The 17,352-nt window shown below is 43.2% G+C and overlaps 3 protein-coding genes across 5 annotated transcripts; all 3 read right to left on the reverse strand.

The window, feature by feature from the left end:
* Positions 1-728: 728 nt before the first annotated feature.
* LOC311322880 (uncharacterized protein) lies at positions 729-10,192 on the reverse strand. Its single transcript, XM_084454998.1, has 6 exons — positions 10,066-10,192; positions 9,768-9,883; positions 9,493-9,636; positions 8,605-9,309; positions 6,494-7,153; positions 729-1,105 (listed from the first exon to the last, which is right to left on the reverse strand). Exons 1-6 carry the CDS (start codon positions 10,169-10,171, stop codon positions 767-769), a joined length of 2,070 nt encoding a protein of 689 aa, XP_084311124.1. The 5' UTR covers positions 10,172-10,192; the 3' UTR covers positions 729-766.
* LOC311323210 (uncharacterized protein) lies at positions 1,090-3,534 on the reverse strand. 2 transcript variants are annotated; one of them, XM_084455396.1, is made up of 5 exons: positions 3,487-3,534; positions 3,176-3,235; positions 2,844-2,936; positions 2,465-2,625; positions 1,090-1,421 (listed from the first exon to the last, which is right to left on the reverse strand). In XM_084455396.1, the coding sequence occupies exons 1-5, from the start codon at positions 3,512-3,514 to the stop codon at positions 1,284-1,286; spliced, it is 480 nt and encodes a 159-aa protein (XP_084311522.1). In that variant the 5' UTR covers positions 3,515-3,534; the 3' UTR covers positions 1,090-1,283. The 2 variants fall into 2 exon arrangements, with proteins under 2 accessions (XP_084311522.1, XP_084311521.1); XM_084455395.1 differs by having other exon boundaries at positions 2,844-2,939.
* A 1,083-nt stretch (positions 10,193-11,275) lies between the features above and the next one.
* ndufv1 (NADH:ubiquinone oxidoreductase core subunit V1) lies at positions 11,276-16,823 on the reverse strand. Of its 2 annotated transcripts, none has more exons than XM_084455444.1 (11): positions 16,789-16,823; positions 15,873-15,997; positions 15,708-15,790; positions 15,429-15,599; positions 15,054-15,237; positions 14,692-14,881; positions 13,691-13,903; positions 12,813-12,979; positions 12,614-12,695; positions 12,268-12,413; positions 11,276-11,761 (listed from the first exon to the last, which is right to left on the reverse strand). In XM_084455444.1, exons 2-11 carry the CDS (start codon positions 15,978-15,980, stop codon positions 11,684-11,686), a joined length of 1,422 nt encoding a protein of 473 aa, XP_084311570.1. In that variant the 5' UTR covers positions 15,981-15,997; positions 16,789-16,823; the 3' UTR covers positions 11,276-11,683. The 2 variants fall into 2 exon arrangements, with proteins under 2 accessions (XP_084311570.1, XP_084311571.1); XM_084455445.1 differs by having other exon boundaries at positions 15,873-15,992; positions 16,789-16,813.
* Positions 16,824-17,352: the final 529 nt, after the last annotated feature.

Consider the following 17,352-nt stretch of genomic DNA (forward strand, 5'->3'; position numbering starts at 1 on the left):
CGTGTTAGCGTCCACCAAAATCAGTTGTCGTTTGATGGAATCCAATCACAATTCATGTAGATTGCTCTGTTTCAGCGGGTACTTCAGAACCCCAGTCAATTGGTCATCAAGGTTGTGTGTCAAAGTGCAGTCATTTTAAATCACACATTTAGTTTAATTCCATTGCTTCATTTGGGATGCAAAAAACAGAATTTCCTCCCAACAACAATGAAATTCTGAAGACCTCTAGTCAAGGTCAATGAGATGTAATTTGCCTGATTAGACAAAAATTCTAGAGGGTGTCTTTAAAACATGAAATAAAGTCTAACTCTTAATATAAATGGGATGTAATTTGCCTGATTAGACAAAAATTCTAGAGGGTGTCTTTAAAACATGAAATAAAGTCTAACTCTTAATATAAATGGTAATAATAAAACCTATTTATCTTCCTACTAGGCAACACCAAAACAATAGTGTACCTACCTACATCTACATTCCAGATTTCTTTTTTTTTTTTTAAAGGTGACATTTTTGTAACATGGAAACCAAACAAGACCTCATTGCATTAATTTCTGAGGGGAAATTGCAATTTATTATTATTTACGTATCAGTATAAGTATTATTTACAGTCTAAAATTATGTTGAAAAACAACTTTATAGGAACAAACTTATTATCCAATCAAATGGTTGTTCTAGTTTTTCACAAACTCCAAACCCTTTAAATAAACATACTAAATCTCACCCCAATATGACTCCCCCAAAACATAACTTTCCAGTTCATGAACTCTTACACCTCTTCTCCCTCACTATGGGTCTTCTGGTGGGCCTTCAGGTTACTCTCACGGCCAAAGCTCTTGCCACAGGTGGGGCAGTTGTGCCGACCAGATCCATGAGCCCTAGCTATGTGGGCTTTGAGTTGCTCAGGCCTGGCGTAGCTCTCTTCACACTCTGTGCATGGATGAGCCTTGGGAGGGGGTGGAGGCTTTAAATGCTTCTCCTTCTTGTGAGCCCGGAAAAGAGAGGAGAATGTGAGGTCACAATCATCCTCAGGACATGGTATCTTCAGATCCTCTTGCTGCTGCTTACAGCTTGGCTCCACTGGGTTCGTTATCATCAGCGTCAGCCATCAACTATGAGACGCTAAGGAAATTAATCCATTGTAATTAATGACAGTGGCTCCCCTGCAGCTGTTGTGTCGCGTTTGACGCCAGTGTCCGAGGTTAGAGAATTGCCGAGGTTCATTTCTTGATTTTTGATGGTAGAATGTCGATGCTGACGCTGACGGCCGCAGTGGAGCCAAGGGGTTAGGGGGCTGTCCATTTGGTTTGGGGGTGCAGTGAGAGTCGGTGGTTGTGGAGCTGGGCTGGGCCGTGGAACACCATGCTGCAGTCCTTGCAGATGCACTGCCGGTCTATGCACAGATTTTGTCTGTGAACTGTTTGCTGAAAAACACAAACAGACAGGGGGAAGACTGTTATTTATTCTTAGCCAAAAGACTATGGTGCAATAGAAAAATAGTTATACAGTAAATTCAAAGGCAACTAAATCTAAACCAAAATGATGAATCAGGGGCATTTCTAAGTTTCAAAAAAGGGGCTCAGGGGCTACCTACTGTGTATGTGCATATCCCATGTTCCACATGGTGATTTTACCTAGGGTTTGAGAAAGGGTATGGGGAGGTTGGGATGTGGGTATAGGAATGAGTGAAATCTTTGCTACATAACTTTTTTGTATTCCTTCTACAGCATGTATGTAACTTTCCCACTGTGTACTATTTGCCCCACTATTTTAAGACTGTATATTTATTTGCCCAGGGACTGCGGGTGGAAATTAGCTGTCTAGCTATAACCTTGTACAGTGAATCTCTCCCTATTCTATAGGGTAAATGTCTACTGTACCTTGTCCCTGTCTTAAAAATAAATAAAATCAATCAAAAAATAAATAAAATCTATTTGTGATTTCCTGTTAGACTTTAAATTCTGAAAAATGTTGAAAAATGCAACTGACAAAATCTCTGCCCCCTGCCTCCCTCCAAAGCCACTCCTCCAAACTGGGGGAAAACAAATTACATTCACTAGGCAGGCAGGCAGGTAGGTTGACAGGCAGGTACAGTCCTGCAATTTCCACAGATTAAAGATTTATTTCATTTTACACCTTTGTTTATTTATTGCTGTCAGGATGTAATGAGAATTGCAAAAAATATAACAAAAATCTTATTTTTGAGGGCCATAATGCATGATCGGAATGACAGATTAATAGATTTGGCCCAGGGCATTTTTTAAAATTATTATTATTTTCTTATTTTTTGTAAGAAAAAAATGAGAAGGATCCGGGGCTATTCATAAAACATCCGGGGCTGAAGCGGATCCGGTCCGGTCACATGCGTTTGTCTACACAGTAAATTAACTAATATATTTACATTAAATTCAAATACTACATTAAATCAATTCAAATACATTCAAAGGTGCTTCATCCTCATTCTCACCTGTGATGACTTCAGCTGTTTCTGCTGGTCGACCTTAATAAGTTGGACCTTGGCTCTCTTCAGCAGGTGGAGCATCCTCTTGTTGGAGAGGTTCACCCGATGGCTAATGTCTCCCTGCTTCACCACCACCACCATCTCCTCACCACCAGACCCATCTTCTCCTGAGGAGAGGAATCACACAGCTCTCATTCTGACTGACCATGATCAAAAAGTCTTGAGAGACTCGAAGCACCTAAATAGTGATTACAGTATATAGCAGGCTACACGCCTCAAGCGCTTGATGAAGCTATTTCTCCTATCTGTGACAGCAGCATCTTGTAGAACGTCAGTTGGAACTCTCTAGAATGCACAAAACAGAGTATAGATATTGAGTCCTTACGTTTAATATTTTCAGCGTCCTCCACCACCACCACCACCATCCCCTCATCACAATGCTCATCTTCTTCTGATTCTTCTTCTTCATCTTCTAATTCTTCTGAGGAGAGGAATCACACAGCTCTCACTCTGACTGACAACGATCCAAAAAGTCTGAGGGACTCTAACACTTTAATTATGTATATAGTATAGTGATTACAGTATGACTTGTGGTAGCAGGTAACAGGAGCAGGCTCCTATCGTGACAGCAGCATCTTATATACAGTAACATTAGCTGGAACACTCTAGTAATCACAAAATACAAAAATATAAAAAGATTATAGATGGAGTCCTTACGTTTGATATTTTCAGCATCCACCACCACCACTATCTCCTCATCAGCACCCCAATTTTCTCCTGAGAGAGGAATCACACACAGTTCTCACTCCGACTGACAGTGATCAAAAATTCTGAGAGACTCTAGAGACAACTAAGTATATAAAGTGATTACAGTATAAGACCCGTGGTAGCAGCTAGCAGGCTACACAGCTCAAGCGATAGGTGAAAATATTTCTCCTATGACATTGTTATCTTGCATAACGTCAGTTGGATCTCTCTAGAATGCACAAAACACAAATATAAACAGAGTATAGATACTGAGTCCTTACGTTTGATATTTCCAGGGTCCACCACCATCTCCTCACCACCATCCTCATCTTCTCCTGCGGAGAGAAACACAGCTCTCACTCTGACAGTGATTAAAAAGTCTGAGCCACTTAAACTAAGTAGTATATAATATAGTGATAACTGTATGTGACCCATGGTAACAGGCTACACAGCTCAAGCGGCAGCTATTTCTCGTATCTGTGACAGTGGCACAATAATGTCAGTCTGAACTCTAGAATACACAAAATATACACACACACACAAATATAAACAGATTATAGGTATAGAGTCCTTACGTTTTATATTTTTAGCATCCAACACCACCATCTCCTCACCACCACCCCCATCTTCTCCTGAGGAGAGAATCAGACAGCTCTCACTCTGACTGAAAGGGATCAAAAAGTCTGAGAGGCTCTAGCACTTGAGCTACTAAGTATAGTGTTTATAGTATACAGTATGACTTAGAGCCCTATGATTTCTGCAATGTTGAAAAAGCAGACAGAATCACAGAATTTGGTCATAAAAATGGAATGAACTGTAAAATGTGGAATACTGCAGAATTTTCCATAATTTATCCGTTTTTTTTTTTTTTTTTTTTTTTTAATCAAAAGTAGGCCTGATTATTATGCTAACCTAAATGATTTCATAATTGTATAATTATAGACGAGTAGTCCTACAAAATGCTCAAGCCTCCAGGGCACTACCTATGTATAAGCACCGCACTAGCCAGAGTTTGAAGGAGAGCTACTAGCTATTTTAACTACTGTGCCAAATATTAATGCTGTCAGGAAAATGCGGAGAGACAGACAGACAGAGGTCTGGTCATTTATGTGTGAGATTCTGTTTTCGATTGGGGTTTGGGGTTTTGAGAGGGGAGAACCCTACATCATCTCACAACTTGTCTGTCACTGAGACACCAAGTCATCAAAAAAACTAAAAACTAGCTCAATGGGCTGGGGCGCTACCATGTAAAGGCTAGTCTTTACCGCAGCGGTGTGGGTTCGAATCCGGCCCACGCCCTTTGCTGCATGTCTTCCCCTCTCTCTCTCTCCCACCTTTCCTGTCTGTCACCTACACTGTCCTATCCTAATAAAGCAGAAATGCCTTTTTTTTTAAATATCTTAAAAAAAAAAAAACTTAAATTATAAAAAGGTAAAGAAATGTAGACGGGAAAATACAGTATTTGGGAAAATAAAAAAAACGTATTTCATAGGGTAGCAGCTACACGGCTCAAGCGATAGGTGAAGCTATTTCTCCTTAGCCTCGTGAGACCATCCTGATCTAGCAAGCTCACTTTCAGTTTCTCTCTACAGATCTGTCTGTACTTCCCCCTATCATATCCTTCAGCCAATCAGCATAACAAAACGTTTGCCAAATCCAGTCAGAAGAACGTCTTTTCCTCTGAGAAACTCCACTAGTGCATACTTTTGTACTTGTTTAATTGTTGTTATTGAGCCTATTTCTGCAATAATTGCACTTAGGGCTGTGTTAATTCTACTAACGTTAACGTTTGTTGCTTTGAGAGAGGCCTTCACGCATAAACTACGGGAACCAATCAGCGACTACGTTCTACTGGAGTGCAAGACTGCAGTCAGAACACAGTCCCTGATTGGCCCGGTCACAACGTAATCAGAGAGAAATCGTTCGAGATAGCTCAATAATCCATACTTATCTCTGGAGCGAAACTGACAATGAACGTGAGATCAGGATGGTGAGGCTAATTTTTCTCCTATCTGTGACAGCGCCATCTTATGTCAGTCGGAACTCTATATGAACAAAACATACAAATACAAAGAGATTATAGATATTGAGGACTTACGTTTGATATTTTCAGCATCCAACATCACCATCCCCTCACCACCACACCCATCTTCTCCTGAGGAAAAAATGACATAGCTCTCACTCTGACAGTGACAAAAAAGTCTGAGACTCTAGAAACTCTTGAATTAGGCTAAGTATAGTATTGTGATTACCGTAGGCCTATATGACTCATGCTAGCAGGCTACACAGCTCAAGCGATAAGTGAGGCTATTTCTCCTATCTGTGACAGCAGCATTTTACATAAGTCTGAACAATCTAGAATACACAAAACACACAAACTGATTATAGATATTGAGTCCTTACGTTTGATATTAGATAGTAAGTCCACCATCCCCTCACCACCACCCCCATCTTCTCCTGAGGAGAGAGGAACCACACACAGCTCTCACTCTGACTGACAGTGATCAAAAAGTCTGAGACACAGCTCAAACGCTAGGCAGGCTGAACAGCGGCATCTATAATGTCAGTTGGAACTCTATAGCATGCACAACACAAATATAAAGACATTTTACAGTTTATTCTCTTGTTGGTATTGACTCTACTGTTTTGCATTGTTTGGGGGATTGATTGATTGATTGGCACGTGATTGGCAAGACCTGGTGCATTACCATGCTGCTGGGTGCTGCTCTCTACCAAAGTGGAAATTTGGTGTCTGCTCCAAGCACTGAGGGTTAGGATTAGGGTTGACAGAATGGAATGGCCTTCCAACAGCCCCGACCTCGACCCAATTGAACACTTATGGAATCAGGTCGGGCGTGTTATAAGTGCTAGAGTGACCAACGCAACCACGTTGGCTGACCTGCGATGAATGCTGGTTGAGGAATGGAACACTATCCTACAGCAATGTGTGACCAGCATGTAGAGGAGGTGCCAGGGTGTGTCTGTGGCTATGTCTTGTTCGTTCCTTGTTACTGATGGAGTTCAATCATCCAATCCCCCAAACAACTCAAAACAATAGAGTAAATTCCACTGGCAGGGAAATTTGGCACGTTTCACTTGGGACCACATCCATATCAGCTCTGCTGCTCCTCCCATAAATGCATGATCCTTACAAATGGGACATTGTTGTAAATGGAAATGTACAGGCTTTCCAATTATATAGATACAATGCTAGTAATACAGTGGCAACAGAGATATTATCGATCAAACAAAAAACTTTTTTGACAAGTCCGTACGTTTGATATTTACAGAGTAGTTCACAGCCTGCTCCCGAGTCTCAGTTGACACCGTTCCTGCAGCAGTAACGTTAGCTCCAATGACAAGGACCGTCGGTTTCTTGAGTTCCTCCCTCCTCCTCAGCATGGATCTCCTCATCCTCGCCACTTTGTCAACATTTTTGTCTCGCGTGGATCTCCCGCTCTTCGCTTTGGTCCAACGTTTACCACCAGGACCTTTATACTGGGACAGTTGTTTTTTGAGTCTCTCGAGGTGTGAAGAACCGGGGCTGAGCTTTGAGGACTCCACAGACTGCTTTCCTCGGCTATTCCCCATTACATAGGAGTACCACCACGACCAGGAGATCATGTCATCCTCAAGATCAAGGAACCTCTTGGGTATCTTGATGACGCGGGAGGAGCGAGCGACCACCGCGGGTGAGGTTAAGTTACCGGGGCTTGGCTGTGCCTCAGTCTGGGATAGCGCTGGCTCTCTCCCAGCGTTGCTACTGGTGTCCCCCTGCAGTGGCTGCTCATGTTCCCCTTGCTTCTCGGGAGGGTTCTCTGCCGCGGGTGAGGTTAAGTTACCGGGGCTTGGCTGTGCCTCTGTCTGGGATAGCGGTTCTCTCCCAGCGTTGCTGCTGGTGTCCCCCTGCAGTGGCTGCTCATGTTCCCCTTGCTTCTCGGGAGGGTTCTTTGGCACCAATATGTAAAAGACAGATTTCGGACGGAAGCGTTTTTTTGTGGGGTCAGTCGGAAGCCTTATCCTGTTCCCTGGCTTTCTCCTCAGCCCAAATACAGACCTGCGTCGTTTGCGTTTGCGTTTGCTTATTGATTTTTTTGGCCGTCCTTCGAGGGGCATCGCAGGCTCCAAGTGAGGAGGTGAGATTCCTGTCATACCTGCTATCGGCGTCTCCAAATCTGAAAGCCCTACACAAAGTCCACCTTCCATTGCTCAAATAATGTTTTGCTGCTGAAAAATGTGGCTGTGAACTATGGATGTATTAAGAGAACTGTGAATAAGCTGGCTAGCTACTAGCATGAACACTACTTTGGTTAGCCCGGAATTGAACTAAAGAAGCACCATTGCATCATGGGAAACAGAGTTTGGCTGGTGGCAAATAAACTATAGCCTAGTAATAATGTACAGTAGTAGTAAAGTTTTAGGCAGACCTGCTATTCTTACGGCGACTTATCTACCGCCTCACAATCACGAGGACCCTAAGAATAGAAGCACCCGCTATTTTTACGGCGCAGAATCATATTTTGTGAAATTCTGCTTTCAAAACCTAGCCAACTAGAACCGCATCCCTAACCACAACCCAAATATAATGTCCATGGCTGAAATGTGGCTAAAATGCTTGAAATCGTTACTTCCGCCGTAACCAGTCACTGCCAAAGTTTTAAGTAGTATCCACCAAAATCCCTTTCACTTGGTGGAATCTAGATTGCGCTGTTTCACAAGGTCCTTCTGATCACAACCCCAATCATCAAGGTTGAATCCATCACTTTTAATAACAATAAACACACGTATTTTAAATCACACATTTAGTTTAATGCCATTATTGTTTCATTTTGGATGCAAAAAATGACAGGATTTTCTCATAATAATGAAATCTTGAAGACCTCCAATCAAGGTCCATGCAATGTGATTTGCAACTTGAATTTTAGAGGGTCTTGAAAACAGTCTATGGTTATCATGAAACCCATTTATCTTCCTACTAGGCAAAACCAAAACAATATTATCATACCTACCTACATCTACATCCCTAAAATTAATATAAAAACTCACTTTTTCCCAAAGGCGAAATTTAGGCAATATGGAAAGCAAAGAGGGCCCGCTGCATTAAGTTCTGAGGCGAAATTGCAATTTATAATTATTTACACATCAGTATAAGCGGTTTATTTACAGTCAATTGTTTTTCTAAAATCACTTTTAAAAACAACTTTCCTGGAACAACCTTATCCAATCGAATGGTTCATATCCTAGTTTTTCACAAACTCCAAACCCTTTCAATAAACATACAAAATCCCATCCCCATGATTCCCCCAAAACATAACTTCCCAGTTCACGAACTCTTACATGAATTGTCCACAATAAGAGTGTTCTCTTTCCCCATATTATCTTTTCCCTTTGTCTGGCACCTCTTCTCCCTCACTATGGGTCTTCTGGTGGGCCTTCAGGTTACTCTCACGGCCAAAGCTCTTGCCACAGGTGGGGCAGTTGTGCCGACCAGATCCATGAGCCCTAGCTATGTGGGCTTTGAGTTGCTCAGGCCTGGCGTAGCTCTCTTCACACTCTGTGCAGGGATGAGCCTTGCGAGGGGGTGGAGGCTTTAAATGCTTCTCCTTCTTGTGAGCCCGGAAAAGGGAGAGAGAGGAGAATGTGAGGTCACAATCAACCTCAGGACATGGTATCTTCAGATCCTCTTGCTGTTGCTGCTGCTTTGGGGGGCGTCCCTTTCGCTTCCCTCCCTTTGCTGGAGATTCCTTACTTACATCCTCTGCCCCCCCCTCCTCAGCTTCAACGCCAGCTGCCTCTCCCTCTGCAAGATCAGCCTCAACTGCTCTTTTGGGTGGGCGACCTCGTCTCTTTGGCTGGGGTTTGACGTTGCAGTGCTGGTCACCCGCAAAGTTTTCCTGGTGCTGCACCAGCTCCTCCTCGGTCTTGAACCCTCGACTACACTTGCCGCAGCGGTGAGTCTTGGTCTCGTCATCGGCCTCCTCCAAAGGCTGGGGGTGCACCGAGAGGCGGTGGGTGCGGAGCTGGGTGGGACCACGGAACACCATGCCGCAGTCCTTGCAGATGCACTGCCGCTCTGTGCACAGATTTCGTCTGTGAACTGTCAGCTGAAAGACAGACACAGACAGGAGGAAGACTGTTATTTGTTCTTAGTCTAATCAAGCAATAGAAAGATTTGTTATAAATTCAAAGAAGCTCAGATAACGAAATCTAAACAAAAATTATTAATTGAGCCTATGAACCTGAACGGTAAACAACATTACACTACAGAGCTCCTTGTGTCACCTCACCTCAGAAAAGGTCCGGAAGCTTCCCTGGCAGTATGGGCAACGGAAGGGCTTGTCCTCCTGGCTGTGAGAGGCCTGGTGCTGGGTCAGCTCCTCAGAGGATGGGAAGGTCCGGTCACACACGTAACAGGTGAACAGAGTGTCAGTCTGCCAACCAACACAAAACACAGAGAGAAGAATAACGTTTGAGAGGTTATCAACATCCATAGGTAGTTTTGCTCCCTTTGATACATTTGTAATACATATTAAATATATATGAACTAATATTATTTCCACACCTGCTGGAGCTGCTGCTTGTATTCCTCCCGATGGCTCTTCCTCATGTGCCTCTCCTTTGCCTTGGAGTTGCAGAAAGTGATGAAGCACTGGAAACACTGTAGGCTATCATGCTGATCTGTAGGGGGGACGCAAGGGGGAAAGGAGGTTTACAAGTCAGAAATTAAGGCTGTTTGGTTTCACAAAGACACATGGCAGAATGTCATGGTCTGGTGTGTGTGTGTACTGTTACAGGAAATGTACTCATGGTTGTGTATGTACAATATAAAATAATATCTGAAAAAAAATATCAGTGCTTACAGGGTTGCAAAGTGGGCGTGATGACAGGGTCTGGTTTGATGGTCTCAGTGGAACTGACCCCTTCCCCAACAACAACCTGCTCTATCTTCATCACGTCCAACTCCATTCTGGCTGCAATGTGATCACCTTCACTTAGTGCTGGGAATTTTTTTTAAATAATTCAAACAAGACATTGAAAACATTACTAGATGTGGCCATCAAATTGCATCAATGGCTTGACAATAAGATTATGAATAATTTTCAAATATAAATTTAGTCATAAAACACTGAATAGGGCCGATACCAAATTTGTAAATATTGTTGAGATTAAAGTAATTAATGGCAACAGTCTATCAAGATACCAATATCCTACCAACAGTATTACTGGAGCACTAAATAGTGATTGTGGTGAGAATGACGGTGGTCGGCGCGCGCTTTAGCTGCCTAAATATCGCGGGAGGGACAAGAATGACTTTTCGAAATACGGACAAAAATGATCATTGCAAAACATACATCTGATAAACAATGTAAACAACTCACAATACAACGACGACATTGCACAAAGACTCGTTTACAATGCGAAAAGCTACCCTGGTTAAACTTTACCCTGGTATACTATAGGCTATTACAGACAAAACAAGGTTGACAAAAAAGAGGGGGCAACGATGGAGAACGTCTAATTGAAAAGCAGAAACAATTTCACGCATAAAACAGTATTAACAAGACTACTACGCATGCGGCATTTAATGTCCTTTGATTCCAGCTAAATAGTTTTGTGATTGCACGAGAACAGAGGCAACGGTAGCAAAATTGTGGCAATCAATTCAAAATTCAGACGTTTCTTACCTCTGAAAGCATCCAATAAAATGAAGTCGGAAGGAAGGACCAATGTTCCTTAGTCACGTGATACGGGTTGCAGCGAAAGCAGTTGTCCGCCGCTAGACGCTGCTCTAGAATCAAATCTTAACATCCGATCCGATACGACGTGGACAAACTAAAACACTGAATCTACGTACCACTCAAGTGATCCTCTGACGGAAAAATCTTATAACTACTTAAATCGCTTTTATTTGTGGGAAAATAATACAGATGAATAAATTCACAGATATCCCTGGCAAGAGCCTCCAAATGCTCCAGTACATCCAGAATAGTGCTGCCAGGATTGCAGAAATGTACTTGTACCACCCCTAATTAGTGTCTCTGTTATTATTATTCTGTTTTCGTAATTGACTTGGTTTCAGCAGTTTGAGATGGTCTCACAATGAAAAGTGCTTTTCTGTTGGTCGTCCAAAAGTATGTCCATTTATATGAAACAGTAATATTGAGTAACTTGCCTTTCAGATGTTTAGCATGACAGAAAATAAACACTCTGTAATTAAAATACAGAAACAAGTAAAGCAGTTTACATTTTATAGTCTTAAATGAGCAATAGTAATACTGTAATATATACAACATTTGAATCTAAAAATACATAAGAGTTCATAGAACTTTATTGGCGACTTCAAACAAAGGCAGGTACAGGAAGGCAATGATTCACAATCAAGTGATAGACGACACAGTCTTGTTTTAAATACATTGTGAATGAAGAGGAAAAGGAGACTGGGAACAACCCAGGAAAGATGGGGCACAAGGGAGGGATTCAAGCTCTGGCTTGCTGCTTCTGCTGGAACTCGGCAATTCTGCTCTCCATCACAGGCCTGAAGTGTCGGATCAACCCCTGAGGAGAGAAGGGGAAGGAGGATGATGACTTTCGTTGTCTTTTATCATTGTCCTTATTAAGCTCTGCGTTGTGTTTTGATGACAATAAAAGACAGACCCCAATCTCACACAATATCACACAGTCCAGTGTCCCTTTTCCAGGTGTATTCCAAATGAATCTCTCCAACATGGGATTTGAGCCTCAAGCAAAAGCGGTTTATTACAGAAGGACATGGAATGTCTTTATCTCATAAGTCTATGGAAGAGGGACACCATTTCTTACCGAAAACTCAAGCCGACAGCCATACTCAGAGGTCAATCATCATAATTAGGAAATAGCTAACAGGATCATATTAAAAGGCATTTCTCTGAAAGTCAACCATATTCAACAAGGATGTTACTAAATACTTGGCAGAGCAATTATGTGTCCGTGTTCCGTATCTACTGTATGTGCATTGCCTTTACAGTATGCATGCTGTATCTAGGTGTGCTGTGTATCTATCTATGCACAAGCTGTGGTATTACCTGGACAGGCCAGGCGGCACCGTCACCCAGGGCGCAGATAGTGTGCCCCTCGATCTGCTTGCTGATCTCCCAGATCATGTCGATCTCGGCTTCCTTGGCATTGCCGCGCACAAAACGCCACATCATTGTGTTCATCCAGTCCACTCCTACACATGGTAGAAGATGTCAAGCTTCAGTCTTACTTAGTCAAAGCTATTGTTGTTTTGGACATGGACATTTCCATATCCATGTCTTGGTTGTATTCTTTGTCGGCGTATCCCTTAGTTCGATCAAATACCAATGAAAGCATTGAGATAGGATTAAAAACATTGGACTGAAGAGAGAATTATGTGCAGCGCTTCCTCACCCTCCCTGCAGGGGGTACACTGGCCGCAGCTCTCGTGTTTGTAGAATTCAATCAGGCGGGCAATGGCTCTGATGACATCCGTCTGCAATGACAGAATATCATATGTCAGTACCATTTGTCTCACTGCAACAGACCGGAGATCAGCTAAAACACAGAACTAGGGATACACAATTCAAATTGGGATAGCTGGATCACTCACTGATTTGTCCATGACAATGATGGCAGCGGTGCCCAGGCCAGTCTGGGCCTGGAGGAGGCCGTCAAAGTCCATCGGCACGGAATCACAGACGGAACGAGGGATCATGGGCGTGGAGGACCCGCCAGGTATAACAGCCAGGAGGTTGTCCCAGCCCCCGCGCACGCCACCTGATGGGAGACATATACAGTATACTAGTCCGATGAATTGAACTTCAGGTAAAATGCCGATTGGTTCCTGTAACATCTGCCTTGAGAAAATCAGAAAAATCGTTCAAAGCAATACTATTTTCAGAATGTTGGACTTGGAGGTCATGTTATGCAAGCAAGACGCCTGAAACACCCTGTAGTAGAATTTTTGCGCCTAGATGCCTAAAGACCCCTTTAATCTAGGACAGGCATTCCCAAACTGTGAGGCGTGCCTCCCCTGGAGGGCCCCAAAGAAATTCAGGGGTTTTTTATTTTTAAAATGTCTGGTTTTTATGAATGAAACGTGATTTTAAAGGTCAGAAGATCAAAATAAATAATGGGAGAGATGTATACTAAATTTGTGGATAGTGCAGAGAGAGCCTCCCCCCGCAGGCGTGAATGTATTGTGCGAAAACGTCATAACGTTAACTAGCAACAGGTGCCACCAAGCTAACTTAGCTGTGTAACGTTATGGGCTAGCTAACACTGCCTTGCATAATGGACAAATTTGGGGGGGCGCGGGTGTGTCACTGTTTTCAGAGGGGAGGCCCACATTGATGGAGTTTGGGAACCCATGATCTAGGAACTTCCAAGTAAAGAGGCAGCCCTTCATCTGAATCCTTACATAAGAAGTATTTATTGCAGTAGAGTCCATATACTAGCGCACATGATAAACTACATGATGTAATGTACCTGCGTGTCTCTCAATGAGTTCCTTGAGTGGGATGGACATCTCTTCCTCCACGGTGACTGGGTTGTTGACGTGGCCGGAGATGTTGAAGAGTTTGGTGCCGGAGTTCCTCTCTCTGCCGAAGCTAGCGAACCACGTGCCACCGCGACGACAGATGGTCGGGGCCACGGCTACAGTCTCCACGTTGGCGACAGTTGTTGGGCAACCAAACACACCTTCAACAGACATTACGTAGATTCCATCAATATCCTACCAACATACCCTAGGAGGGATAGCATCAATATTACTATAACTTGTTGCTACTTAATAAAGCGAAAGGGTGACAGGTTGTTTATAATATATTGGGGAAAAGGCACATAATCTGCTGAGCATGTGGTTGATCATGAATAATTCATGTCATTCACTGTACATTCATATAGTGGTCAACAGACACTAGGGTTATTAGAGTATTCCACTATTCGTTCAGTACATTGATATTCTGAGCTAAATTCAGTATCCAGAGCTTCATTTTTTTCCAAACTGTTACCAACATCGTCATAACATTACACTAAGTGACTGCAACTGAACAGAAGCAGATTTCATGCCTGTGTTTTCTCCCTCAAAATACTCTCTGCCGGTCTCTGGTTAGGGCTGGTTCGTGCCTCTGTCTCTCCTCCGCTCTGGTGCTGCCACACGCACACGCGCACACGCACACGCACACACACACACTGGAGCAGAGGAGAGACAGCGGCTAAAATGCTTCTTAAATTGAAAGCCCTAACCTAGCTACTAGTTTGCTATTTAGCTAGCATTAGGGATGCATAGGCTTACAATCTACAAGTAGCAGGAGCCAAAAGTTGCACAAAGAGGGAAGGTCGGGCGCATTGCTCAGCTTGTCACCAGTAGATATAGAATTCGGCATTTGTTTGTTGACACCAAAAAATATTTGAAGCCTGTAAAATGGTATTTGAGACAGCCCTAACAGACACAAGGAGTCCTCAACCCTCCTACCACAGTAACTCACCCACGTCAGCAGGGAATGGAGGCTTCAGCCTGGGCTTCCCCTGCTTGCCCTCCATGGACTCAATAAGGGCCGTTTCCTCTCCACAGATGTAGGCTCCAGCCCCGCGCATCACAAACACGTCAAAGTCGTAGCCAGAGCCGCAGGCGTTTTTTCCGATGAATCCAGCTGCATAGGCCTCGTTGATGGCCACCTAGAGGTCAGAACAGGATTTGAATATACAAATACGTACAAATATAGTCACGCACGTATGACCTGTGATTATCATATATATATATATATGACATATAATTTTTTTTCCCCTATAGATCTTAGAATAGCAGCTTTTCTGGCAACCTTTCGATCCATCTACCATTTTGTCTTACCTGCAGGTTGGAAGACTCGTTGTAGAACTCCCCTCTGATGTAGATGTAGGCAGCGCGGGCCCCCATGGCCCTGCCGGCCACCAGGCAACCCTCCACCAACTTGTGGGGGTCATGACGCATAATTTCCCTGTCCTTGCAGGTACCAGGCTCCCCCTCGTCAGCATTCACCACTAGATACTTGGGCCTAGAGGACAGATGGAGAATGGAGTTATCTGCAGACGAACTCCATGAAGATCAGAGGTCAGATACTGAGGGGGAGAGGTCAGACATTATGGCTTTTGTTGCCATAGTAATAATGGCACTTGTGAACTTTCTCATATTGCTTCTTAAAGAGTTGGTCCTTGATGGAAAATAAGGGGTGGAGTTGTCACTGACCTGCCATCACTAGGTTTGTTCATAAAGCTCCATTTCATGCCAGTAGGGAAACCAGCTCCTCCCCTTCCACGCAGGCCAGACCCCTTGATCTCACTGAGGATCCAGTCGACTCCCTTCAGCAGGATCTCTTTGGTCTTGTACCAGTCCCCACGGCTACACGCCCCCTTCAGCCTGAGACACAAGGAGGGAGAGATTGAATCTATGGATAGGCTACCTGTTTGAAATACTGTTGATTAAAGGCACTGCATTTATAATATCAACAGCTGTTAGCGTCTCTACCTCCAGTCATGTCGGCCATAGAGGTTGGTAAAGATTCTGTCTTGATCACTCAATGGTCCAAATATGGTCTTCTTGGGCTTTTCCTAATAAGACCACAGAGATAATGTTATGTGACACTGTCAGTTCAGCAGACTCATCAGAAACCTCTAGTAGCGCCAATAATACCTGAGTGGCAGTGCTGTTGAACCGTGTGACAGCAGTCACCCCGCCTTGACGGACGGCAGCCGGAGCGCGCGCCGCCGTGCACAACAACGCCCGAGACAAGGACAGCATCCTGATCGACCGCTTCGCTTGCAGGTCAGCACAAGGAAAACAAAATTAATTGTTGTCTTTATAATATCCACAACGTGTCTACTACAACTACATTTTAATTCACAAAGTATCCTGGCCATAGACATTGCTAGCTGCAGTCAGGCCAAATCAGGTCACATCTCGTTACAAAAGTAACATGGCCTACCAGAGTAGCTGGATGGACGATTTGATAATCTACCTAATACCGTTGTAACGTTGCTTATCAAGAGCACCAAATGTTATCAGCATGGTTTGTGTAGTTGAAATATCACTATTCGGGGTGGTTACAGAGATCACCGCCCATACGGCCGCCAGGGGGCATTTTCAAAATCTGTCCCTTGTCAGCAAAAGACAATACTAGTGCTAAACACAGCGAGCTCTGGCGGCTGCTCGGGGTACTACTGTGTGAGCAGGCTCAGACTGAGATCAATAGCTAGCTAGTCTAGCATTTTTTCGTGGTTTGTATGCAGGTTAATTATCAATGTTAAAACCAAAAATATATTAACACATTTTTCCAACACGTCTCGCTATACACTGTCCTAGCAGTGGCTACTGTTGTGCATGTGTCGCTATGACCTCCATAACAATTTACCAGTGATGCTAAGCTAGCAAGCAATATTCCATAAGGTCCGTCTGATAGGCTAAATACAGCAATACATCCGTCACGTTTATTCATGACAATCCTCTCGTTTATGTCTGGTTACGTATGTGCCAAATCATTTGCGGTCAAAACCACAAAAATGCTGAAGATTTTTTGTTAGCTAACGAGAGTCTGCTTTCATAACATTACCTCCGTTCGGTGTCCCGAGCTTCTCTCACAAAATGTTGAACGGAAGCAATTGTCAACGCAGCCCCGGAAGCATTCGCCGGTTGGACAATTTTCACTTGCTTGTTTCAAGAAGACATCTTAATTTCAAATAAACCTGAATGTTACCTCCAGATTCTATGTCACATGTAGTGTATAGCTTACTATACTATCTTAAAAATGTTGTTAATAAGTGATAGTTGATAATATTGCGTGCGTGCGTGCGTGTGCGCGTGCGTGTGCAATAATGCCAGAACATAGTAAAAACAATGAAACAAGTATAATTCAAATTAGCCATCAAACATATTGTATTTCTCAGTTCAATTGGTAAAATCAGCCCACCAGCCCATAATAGCCTAACAAATAATGCAAATAATACATAATCAAATGCAAATGAAAACAATTATCTGAAAACTGCCAGGTGATTCAAACCAAAGACTCAAACCAAAGATTCAAAGCAATAATTGATCCTTTACTACCTACTAAATATAAAGACCTGTCTAAAGACGCAGTGGTTTTTAAGAAACCATATGAAAAAACATGAATAAA

Source organism: Borostomias antarcticus, assembly GCF_949987555.1.
Source record: "Borostomias antarcticus genome assembly, chromosome: 21".
NCBI lineage: Eukaryota > Metazoa > Chordata > Actinopteri > Stomiiformes > Stomiidae > Borostomias > Borostomias antarcticus.

Excerpts from the sequence above, each read along its gene's own strand:
- LOC311323210 (XM_084455395.1), bottom strand. The coding sequence starts at position 3,514 with ATGGTGGTGGACCCTGGAAATATCAAAC. Across the intron at positions 3,236-3,486 it reads GGACCCTGGAAATATCAAAC|GAGAAAATTGGGGTGCTGAT; the intron begins GTAAGGACTCAG and ends TTCCTCTCTCAG. Across the intron at positions 2,626-2,843 it reads GGACGCTGAAAATATTAAAC|GAGAAGATGGGTCTGGTGGT; the intron begins GTAAGGACTCAA and ends TCCTCTCCTCAG.
- LOC311322880 (XM_084454998.1), bottom strand. The coding sequence starts at position 10,171 with ATGGAGTTGGACGTGATGAAGATAGAGCAGGTTGTTGTTGGGGAAGGG. Across the intron at positions 9,884-10,065 it reads CACGCCCACTTTGCAACCCT|ATCAGCATGATAGCCTACAG; the intron begins GTAAGCACTGAT and ends TCCCCCCTACAG. Across the intron at positions 1,106-6,493 it reads AGCAGGCTGTGAACTACTCT|TGGCTGACGCTGATGATAAC; the intron begins GTAAATATCAAA and ends TCTCATAGTTGA.
- ndufv1 (XM_084455444.1), bottom strand. The coding sequence starts at position 15,980 with ATGCTGTCCTTGTCTCGGGCGTTGTTGTGCACGGCGGCGCGCGCTCCG. Across the intron at positions 13,904-14,691 it reads TCCATTCCCTGCTGACGTGG|GTGTGTTTGGTTGCCCAACA; the intron begins GTGAGTTACTGT and ends TGTCTGTTGAAG. Across the intron at positions 12,414-12,613 it reads GTGTACCCCCTGCAGGGAGG|GAGTGGACTGGATGAACACA; the intron begins GTGAGGAAGCGC and ends TACCATGTGTAG.